The sequence below is a fragment of the Apodemus sylvaticus genome, chromosome 17 (assembly GCF_947179515.1).
Source record: "Apodemus sylvaticus chromosome 17, mApoSyl1.1, whole genome shotgun sequence".
NCBI classification, from domain to species: Eukaryota; Metazoa; Chordata; class Mammalia; order Rodentia; family Muridae; genus Apodemus; species Apodemus sylvaticus.
The window spans coordinates 25,167,812-25,178,876 of record NC_067488.1 but is presented as its reverse complement, the minus strand read 5'-3'; the positions used below and the strand labels follow the sequence as shown (position 1 = coordinate 25,178,876).

The 11,065-nt window shown below is 39.2% G+C and overlaps 1 protein-coding gene across 1 annotated transcript; it reads left to right on the top strand.

The window, feature by feature from the left end:
* Nucleotides 1-6,346: 6,346 nt before the first annotated feature.
* LOC127668003 (proteasome subunit alpha type-3) lies at nt 6,347-7,285 on the top strand. The gene has a single exon (XM_052161428.1). It carries the CDS (start codon nt 6,408-6,410, stop codon nt 7,173-7,175), a length of 768 nt encoding a protein of 255 aa, XP_052017388.1. The 5' UTR covers nt 6,347-6,407; the 3' UTR covers nt 7,176-7,285.
* Nucleotides 7,286-11,065: the final 3,780 nt, after the last annotated feature.

Below are 11,065 nucleotides of genomic sequence, written 5' to 3'. Positions count from 1 at the left end.
GCCAAGATACTTTTGAGTGAGAAAACATGCCCTCCCTAACTAGACACATAAATTTGTTATTAAATCCAACTGTAGATGCTGTTCAAAATCTGGCCCTTCAAAGCTGCAACTTACTCTTACAGAATATATGGTGCTACACAGTAATATGAAATGTACCTTTATATTTCAGTAATAAAAGTAAAGAACACATTTACTACAAATTTTCTTGGATCATATGTTGTTCTTATCATATCTCATGTCAGATACTTGGCATACACTTTTTTTTCCCCTGGGATAGTATACTTCAATGTAAGTTCAGATCACTCATCTATACATGTAAAAATATCACATGTAAGTCCATAAACACACTCTTTTGCTAATTCTAGCTTCCTGGTTTTCATATTATACTATCGTGGTATACTATGTATCTGTAAGCCATCTAAGTTAAAGCTGGATAAGACTGGTCTTTGCTACTTTTGCATCTTCCTGTGATTCCATATTTAGTCCAGAATTAAAACATTAAAACTTAATATCTCAAATAATAGGCTGGGGTTCAAGCCATTTTTAATTCCCATGTGTTATCACCTCATGTTTTCAGAAACACACAAATCTCCTAACTTACCATGTATTCTCCTTTTCATCTACGTTCCCTCTAAGTCTAAGTTATGTAGCATCTTCATTCACAGCATTTAACAAATGAACTCTTTTCTTCTATAAATCACAAGGAGTTTGGATTCTGTTTCAGGTTCAAACAGGTTCTGTCAGTTATGGACAATGTAATTTTGTCCATCTCACATATTTCCTTCCTTAGCAAAACTGCAGAATTTGTCATTGCTTTGTTATTACTATATTATAATATGCTAAGTGTCTATTAAAAATTAATATAGACTCTCCAGTCTTTATTTCCTCTTTGCATCTATCCTATCGCCTTCCTTTTAGCTGTATTCATTATGAAAGTTCCTTTTTTATTAACTTAAAATTTAATTTAATTCCTCTTCTTCTTCTTTTTTTTTTTTTAAAACTTATTCACTTTCCACCTGCTCGCTGTCCCCTTCTGGTCACCCCTCCCAGAATCCTTCCTCTGTCTCCCCTTTTCTTCTCCTCTGAGTAGGTGGAGCCTCCCTGGGTATCCTCCAACCCTGGCACTTTAAGTCTTTTCAAGTCTAAGTGTTTCCTTTTCTAGTGAGGCCAGATAAAGCAGCACATCTAGTAGAACATATCCCTTGTACAGGCAACAGCTTTTGGGATAGTCCCTGTTTCAGTTGTTTAGGACCCACATCTGTTATATATGTGCAGGGAGGCCTAGGCCCATCCTCCATATATTTTTTGGTTTGTGGTTTCAGCCTCAGAAAGCCCCAAGGGCTCAGGTTAGTTGATTCTGTTGGTCTTTTTTTTTTTTTTTTTTTTGATTTATTTATTTTATGTATGTGAGTACACTATTGCTCTCTTCAGAGACACCAGTAGAGGGCATCGGGTCCCATTGCATATGGTTGTTAGCCACCATGTGGTTGTTGGAAATTGAACTCAGGGCCTTTGGAAGAATAGTCAGTGCTCTTAACTGCTGAGCCATCTTTCTAGCAAGAACTCTGTTGGTCTTCCTATTGAGTTCCTATGTACTTCAGGGCCCTCAATTCTTCCTCCTACTCTTCCATAAGAGAACCCAAGCTCTATTCATGGTTTGGCTGTGCGTTTCTGTATCTGTCTGCGTCAGCTTCTAGGTGGAGCTTCTCAGAGGACAACTTGCTCCTGTTTGAAAGCATAATAGAGTATTAATAATGTTAGAGATTGGTGCTTCCTATGGGATGGGTCTCAAGTTGGCAGTGTTATTGGATGGCCATTCCCTCAGTTTCTGTTCCACCCTCTGTGCCTACATTTCTAGTAGACAGTAGAAATTTGCTGTTGAAAGATTTGTGAGTGGATTGTTGTCTCTATTTCAACTGGAGTTCCTGCCTGGCTATAAGAGGTGGTCTTTTCTGATTCTATATCTCCAATGTTGTGAGTCACATTTAAGGCCACCCCCATTGATTCTTGGGTACCTCCCTTACTCCAGGTCTCTGTCTTGTTCTGGAGTTGCCCTCCATTTCCTTGCCCCAGTGAATTGCAGATTTCTACTCATTTTCATGGCCATATGCCATCTCTCCTCTCTTTCCCTTACCTGATACTGAAGTCCCTCTCTCAGTTACCTCCTTCCATCTGCCCCTTATGACTAGTTTATCCCCCTTTCTAAGTGAGATTCAAGATTTCTCTCTTGAGTTACAGAGTTTCTGTAAGGCAAAGGACACCATCAAGAGGACAGATCGGCAACCAACAAATTGGGAAAAGATCTTCACCAATCCTACATCAGATAGAGGGCTAATATCCAATATATACAAAGAACTCAAGAAATTAGACTCCAGAAAACCGAACAACCCTATTAAAAAATGGGGTACAGAGTTAAACAAAGAATTCTCACCTGAAGAACTTCGGATGGCGGAGAAGCATCTTAAAAAATGCTCAACTTCATTAGTCATTAGGGAAATGCAAATCAAAACAACCCTAAGATTTCATCTTACACCAGTCAGAATGGCTAAGATTAAAAATTCAGGAGACAGCAGGTGTTGGAGAGGGTGTGGAGAAAGGGGAACACTTCTCCATTGCTGGTGGGGTTGCAAATTGGTACAACCACTCTGGAAATCAGTCTGGCGGCTCCTCTGAAAACTGGGCACCTCACTTCCAGAAGATCCTGCTATACCACTCCTGGGCATATACCCAAAGGATTCCCCACCATGTAATAAGGATACATGCTCTACTATGTTCATAGCAGCCCCATTTATAATTGCCAGATGCTGGAAAGAACCCAGGTATCCCTCAACAGAAGAGTGGATGCAAAAAATGTGGTATATCTACACAATGGAGTACTATTCAGCCATTAGAAACAATGAATTCATGAAATTCTTAGGCAAATGGATGGAGCTAGAGAACATCATACTAAGTGAGGTAACCCAGACTCAAAAGGTGAATCATGGTATGCACTCACTAATAAGTGGTTATTAACCTAGAAAACTGGAATACCGAAAACATAATCCACACATCAAATGAGATACATGAAGAAAGGAGGAGTGGTCCCTGGTTCTGGAAAGACTCAGTGAAACAGTATTCGGCAAAACCAAAACAGGGAACTGGGAAGGGGTGGGAGGGAGGACAGGGGAAGAGAAGGGGGCTTACGGGACTTTCGGGGAGTGGGGGGGGGGGCTAGAAAAGGGGAAATCATTTGAAATGTAAATAAATTATATCGAATAAAAAAAAGTAAAAAAAAAAAAAGTAAAAAAAAAAAAAAAAGATTTCTCTCTTGAACGTTCCTTACTTCCTGTTTAGCTTCTTTAGATCTGTGGAGAATAGTGGGCATATACTCAAAAGATGTTCCCATATCCCACCCAAAGACACTGTTCTACTATGTTCATAGCAGCTTTATTCGTAGTAACCAGTAACTGGATACCACCTAGATGTCCTTCAATTAAAGAATTGATAAAGAAAATATGGTACATCTATATAATGGAATACTTTTCAGCTATTAAAAACAAGATATCATGAATTTTTCAGGCAAATGGATGGAACTTAAACATAGCATCCTGAGTGAGGTAACTCAGTCCTCAAGTGACATGCATGGTATGTACTCACTTATCAGTGGATACTAGCCAGAAAATTCCCCCTTTATGCATGACTTTGACACAGATATCCCTGGTAGTAAGCAACACAATTTGTTTACCTGTCAGATAGGTAGCAACTAGTATATAGCTGATAAAGTTTTTGATTATGGGAACATACTATTACAAGAATAATTTTAGTCTCAAAAGATCAATCATGGTATGCACTCACTGATAAGTGGATATTAGCCTAGAAAAGTGGAGTACACAAGACATAATCCACATATTAAATGATGTCCAAGAGGAACAGAGGAGTGGCCCCTGGTTCTGGAAAGACTCAGCGCAGCAGTATAGGGGAATACCAGAGCAGGGAAGTGGGAAGGGGTGGATGAGGGAATAGGGGGAGGAAAGAGGGCTTATGGGACTTTTGGGAGTGGGGAGCCAGAAAAGGGAAAATCATTTGAAATGTAAATAAAAAATATCGAATAAAAAAATAACACCAGTCAGAATGGCTAAGATTAAAAATTCAGGAGACAGCAAGTGTTGGAGAGGGTGTGGAGAAAGAGGAACACTCCTCCACTGCTGGTGGGGTTGCAAATTGGTACAACCACTCTGGAAATCAGTCTGGCGGTTCCTCCGAAAACTGGGCACCTTACTTCCAGAAGATCCTGCTATACCACTCCTGGGCATATACCCAGAAGACTCCCCACCATGTAATAAGGATACATGTTCTACTATGTTCATAGCAGCCCTATTTGTAATTGCCAGATGCTGGAAAGAACCCAGGTATCCCTCGACAGAAGAGTGGATGCAAAAAATGTGGTATATCTACACAATGGAGTACTATTCAGCCATTAGAAACAATGAATTCATGAAATTCTTAGGCAAATGGATGGAGCTAGAGAATATCATACTAAGTGAGGTAACCCAGACTCAAAAGGTGAATCATGGTATGCACTCACTAATAAGTGGTTATTAACCTAGAAAACTGGAATACCCAAAACATAATCCACACATCAAATGAGGTACAAGAAGAAAGGAGGAGTGGCCCCTGGTTCTGGAAAGACTCAGTGAAACAGTATTCAGCAAAACCAGAACGGGGAAGTGGGAAGGGGTGGGTGGGAGGACAGGGGAAGAGAAGGGGGCTTGCGGGACTTTCGGGGAGTGGGGGGGCTAGAAAAGGGGAAATCATTTGAAATGTAAATAAATTATATCGAATAATAAAAAAAATTAAAAAAAATAAATTAAAAAAAAAAAGAAATACAAATTTGAAAAAAAAAATAACAGAGGTGGAAGAAAATGCTTAATAAAGTTTGGTGATGACCCTGGTCTGTGCTTACAACCCCTAAAAAAAAAAGAATAATTTTATAGTTTCCCCAGTTAGAGCCCTTCATTAAAATTAATTCTGAATATTTTCTGTATTTTTCATTATTCCTTTTTTGCACATTATAGGAGAGCAACTTCCCAGCATCTGAGAATCAAAGTCAATTATGAAAGTGAGTGTAAACTATGAATTTCAAAGCAATTTCAAACGTATTTCATTTTGTCATTGTATAAAAAAGACAAATCCTGGGTTCAAAGATACCATTTCCCAATTTCTCTTGTCCTTCATAGAATCTAATATTGGAATTGAATAGAGATACTGGGTGAAATATATGGCTCTAATTCCTGGTAAGATCCTTTATTCAGTATACATTTGCAGCAGCCATCTGCATGCTATTCTCAGCAGCCATTTTCTACAACTCAATTATCCCTGGTTCTGTCTTTCCCCACAACAACCTACCCTCCCTCCACCCCCCGTAATGTCACAAGAGCCAATTACCTTCAAAGACCCATATTTCAAGGAGCAGGTCATGTGAACACTTTGTGCTCTATAACCCTTTATAATGATTTTCTAGAGTATACTATCTACAAATTCATACCCAGTCAGCCAGCAATGTTGCCTATTGTGCTATTTGATTAAAAAGAAGGAATATTTTCACATGCATTGGGTTCTATCCAGATCATATTACCATACCATAGAACATAGTCTAAAGTTGAGTTTGAAATGGATGAAAACACATGGGACTCCCAACATTGAGCTTCACAACCAGATAGCTTTCATAGTTCCAGAATGTACTACACAGATTACTAGGGCACAAAAGGTATCAACAGTCTGAATCAGCTGTGAACCCTATGAACTGTAATACCTACTTATTAAGCAAGATGTGCTCACAGTCACCAGTGCCACAACCGTTATAGGGAGGGGATAAAACACTCATCCTTGATTGGATTATTGCTTGGCCCCATTTGAGGGGATCCATACCTAGTATTGCAAACTTAGTAAAATACTACTACTACTACTACTACTACTACTACTACTACTACTACTGTAAAAACTCAAAACCAAAATTATCCATGAGGAAGACATAAGCCCTTGTATAGAACTTACTACTCTTGCTTCACTAAATGGGCATAACAGCAAATTATGTTCTGAATATTTATGCTTGTGCTCATCTACAAAAGTTACTCTCAGCCTTAATCAGAAAAGTCTCTGTAATGAATGGTGGTGGATGCAAAGACTCATAAATATCACTGATACTAAGAAAAAGTGAGAGTTAAGGACTCAGCCATAGAGAAGATTTTTATAATCCCATAGGACTAAGAGTATCTTCTTGAGGAAGAAGGTGCTGAAAGAATGTAAGGGTGAAAAGATATGGAGAAGGGACGTGAATATCATCTTTAAAAAGTGACACAATCGCACTTTGCGGCGTAGGAGCGGCGCTCGAGGCCTGGAAGTGTTCCGCGGCCTGCCGGGTCAGCACCATGAGCTCCATTGGCACTGGGTATGACTTGTCAGCCTCTACATTCTCTCCTGATGGAAGAGTTTTCCAAGTTGAATATGCCATGAAGGCTGTGGAAAACAGTAGTACAGCTATTGGGATCAGATGTAAAGACGGTGTTGTGTTTGGGGTAGAAAAACTAGTCCTTTCTAAACTTTATGAAGAAGGCTCCAATAAACGTCTTTTTAATGTTGATCGGCATGTTGGAATGGCAGTCGCAGGTTTGTTGGCAGATGCTCGTTCGCTAGCAGACATAGCAAGAGAAGAAGCATCCAACTTTAGGTCTAACTTTGGCTATAATATTCCTCTAAAACATCTCGCAGACAGAGTGGCCATGTATGTACACGCTTATACACTCTACAGTGCTGTCAGACCTTTTGGCTGCAGTTTCATGTTGGGGTCTTACAGTGCGAATGATGGTGCACAGCTCTATATGATCGACCCATCAGGTGTTTCATATGGTTACTGGGGCTGTGCCATTGGCAAAGCCAGGCAAGCCGCAAAGACAGAAATAGAAAAGCTTCAGATGAAGGAAATGACTTGCCGTGATGTAGTTAAAGAAGTTGCAAAAATAATTTACATAGTACATGATGAAGTTAAGGATAAAGCTTTTGAACTTGAGCTCAGCTGGGTTGGTGAATTAACTAAAGGAAGACATGAAATTGTTCCCAAAGACATAAGAGAGGAAGCAGAGAAATATGCCAAGGAATCTTTGAAGGAAGAAGATGAATCAGATGATGACAATATGTAACATTTTCTTCACCATCCACTGGTTTACATTTCTGTAACAGTTGCATATGGCTAGCACCATGGATTATATATACCCCCTGACCAGTTTTCATTAAATTTTGTCTTATAAAAAAAAAAAGTGACACAATCTCTGCAATTATGAACTCACAGCACCTGCAGTTATTGGTGCCTGGGTAGTGTAACACTGTCCCTAACAACAGTCAGCCTCAGATGGACAAGAGACTGTGAAATCTTACTCTTCACCATTGAACTATTGACTACTAACAGACTCTGAGAATAAAAATTCTCTCTTCGATTATTAAACTTAGTGGGTTTCAAAACATACAGTCATAAATATGAAAAAGAGATTTTTAGACATCTTATTATTCTGACAAACGTGAGGGAGGGGTACAATATAGCAGATCTGTTATATACATGTATGAAATTGTCAAAGAACACAATTAGTTTTAAAAAGACAGAGTATAGGGGGACGGAAGAGGGCTTATGGGACTTGCGGGGAGTGGGGACCCAGAAAAGGGGAAATCATTTGCAATGTAAATAAAAAAAATAAAAAATTAAAAAAAAAGACAGAGTAAGTTTCTTTTCTATGCATTTTAATTTTTTGTCAAATAGTTTTTATTACAGTGTATCTTGACTATATCCTTAATGCCCATTCCATTTCCAGAAGAGTAGAGGGTGGTTCTGATGCTAAGGTCCTGTTCCCCAGTTGGTTCTTGAACCATCAATAAAGATGGTAGCAGCCAATGAGTTAGGCAAAATAAGCAGGACTTCCAGTTTTCCTGCAGGCAGGCTAGCAGATGCAAAGGAGGTGAGAAAACATTTTGCCATGCTTCAGATGGAGAAAAGGTGGCCAGCCATGTAAGATCTTAGGCGGAGCAGCCACAGTCCAATTTCCCAGGTGAGAGACACCCAACTAAAGTTGAGGTCAGTTTTGTGTTGCTGAACTATGAAAAGACAACTGAGCAACTAAAGTTGAGGGTAGATTTAGGGTGCTGAGCGAGGAGTGTTGGGCCACTCAGTAGACACAGAAGGTAAGAAGCACCCAACAATTGAGCTAAAACAATATAAAAATAAGCTAATGTCTATGTGTGTCTTTCATCTGCAGATCTGAGGAAACCTAGGTGGGACTGGTAGCACGGCCCACCAGGAGCTTAAATCAGGGTAGCAAAAACTACACACCATACACACACATCATCAATATGCCCCCAGTTTCATTCCCTGTCACTCACTTTTGTTTTATAAATAATCCACCAAGTTCAGTTAGTGTTGTTTGTTGGAATTCTGATGTTGTTGTCTTGATCTCATACAAGCAATCTTCAGGTGACCATAGCTGCAGAAAGTTGAGTGTAATAGCCATATTATACCAAAAAAGGAACATTTTATAGATTATATCAAAAGAGCATTTCTTAAAACTTCTTTCCATACTCTGTTTCATATTCTTTCTGTTCCTTCTTCCTCAGGCACTTAATAGACTTTGGCAGAATAATCAAGAGTTTCAAGGGTTATAGATTTAATGAAAAATTTCTAATCATTTTTAAGGCCTTACCATGAACTTGAGTATTCATTTGACATTGTTCTAGAATATGTCCAAAGTAAGTGTACTATCTCATCATCTCCCTTCCCTATAGGAGTCAGATAACATCCACTCCAGACCTTATCTCTCCCAATTGACTGCTTTTTAAGCACTATTAAATGGATTCCACATAATCAGTTTGCACTATTTCATTAGCTCTTGAATCCAAAGTAAAAAATCAAATCAATTCTTATGTCATTTATTTGTTTTCAGTGCAATCTGACAGAATATTTTATCCCCCTCCCTGTTCTACTGCATCAGTTCTATCTATAAAACAGAAAGTGTGTGTGTGTGTGTGTGTGTCTGTCTGTCTGTCTGTCTGTCTGTCTATGTGTGTGTGAGAGAGAGACTTGCAAAGTTGTCCTAATGATGAAATAAAATAACACTCACAAAGTGCCTATATCTAAGTAGAGAATGTGCTCAGAAAATATCAGCTTCTGCTCAGTATGACCAGGTCAATGTAGAGGAGGCTTCTTTATGAACTGCAGTATACTAGATTTGGAACTAAGTTTAAAGAAGTCTGTGTGACCAACCCATTACTCCTGTGCTGTTCTTAAATGCTCCAGTTTCTCTGTGAGGCCCCCGTGGAAAGACTATGGATACAAAGAGTCTGGGTGGTCTCTCTCTCTCTCTTTTTCATCAGGAAGACAGAAGAAAATTGTTGATTCTGGACCTGACAGGTTGAGGATATAGACATTAGGACTAATTCCTGTCTGATTTATACATACTTTTAGCTTTAAATGACAAATTAATAGCAGTTTAAAATGGCTTCAGCTCTGTGCCATGCTCATTATGCTGTGTGTTAAGTTTCCATGCTGGTAAATGAAACAATTTTAGGGTTCTGTAAACACAGTTCAGGCTGTGAGCTGCACTACACCTAGCCAGAATGGGGGAGATGCAGCTAAACAGCTGCTCATGTGAGTGGGATTACCAATTGAAGTTGACAGCCAGCCCAGCATGACTCACCAGTGTGAGGCTGCCAAGGGGATAATTTGATCTGGGGCTGAATGAACAGGACTGCAGTGTCCATACTAAAGTGAGGGATACTCCCTTGTCTGCATGTGAGCTGGACCACATCTTCTGTTTTGCTTATTCCCCAACCTTCCATCTTGTTATGACGCTGTATACAAATTGAAATAGATCCAACTATGAGAGTCATCCTATAATGCTTACGTTAGAAACTGTGCTCTTTTTATGACTTCTATCATAGTCTATAATTTAACTTGCTGAAGGTGTGGGTATTGACATCCTTGAGAAGACTAAGTAGATCTTCTTTTGTGTATCTTGCAGTATAAATAGACATTTTCTGGTTCTACATTTTCAAACCAATAGATTAGAGGCTAAATCCATGTCTGTTATCTAAATTGTGGAAATCTCACTAAACAGATGTAAATTCCAGTCCTGCTTAAATTCTTATAAACAGGAGACTCACTAGGCTATCACAACTTCATGCTTAGTCCTATATTTGTGGGCCAGAGTATTCTCTTCTTGCCTCTGTCCAACATTAATGTACCAGATATAAAATCATAAATATATAGAAGCAGACCATCATCCTCTCACATTCTCCTAACAGCACAGTGAGCACAATATCCTACTGGTTATATCTTTAGATGCCAGGTTGTTAGAGTAAAGAATAATGCATGGGTGGGAAGAGCCCCGACTCTGCTAGGAGAAAACACAGCAGAATTTGTACAGTGATAAGGGATCAGGCCTTAGGGATTAAATAAAATCTCATTTTGTATCAGCAGAAGCATGCCTGGATAAGGAGGTGGCTATACAACATAGGAAATTATCTTCCTTCTTCCCAGTCTAGTCGCAGCTATTAATCTGAACAAAGGACTGAGACAGCAGCCAACTGGGCAGCGTGAATAGCCAAGGACAATTTCACTGAGATTTGTTGGCAAATAGCACGTTTGGCTAGATCTTACTCTCTCTCAAAATTAGCAAAAACAAAGCAAAGTAGAACAATTGTCCAAACAGCAGAAACTATGGGATACACATATATGCAGAAAGGGAAATGTCACGTGAAGATGCATGGGAAGAACATTTAAAGAAGTAGGCTTTTAATCTCTCTCTCTCCCTGTGTGTGTGTGTGTGTGTGTGTGTGTGTGTGTGTGAGAGAGAGAGAGAGAGAGAGAGAGAGAGAGAGAGAATGAGTCTGTAAGGGTTAGAGACAACTCATTGGAGCTGATTCTCCTCTTCTATCATGTGTGTTCCAGGGCTTAAACCCAGATCATTAGAAAAAGCCCACACATGGTTTTCAGAATCTATTTTTAAAATTTTTTTGTAGGAAGCACAAGAAAATTACAATACCCATT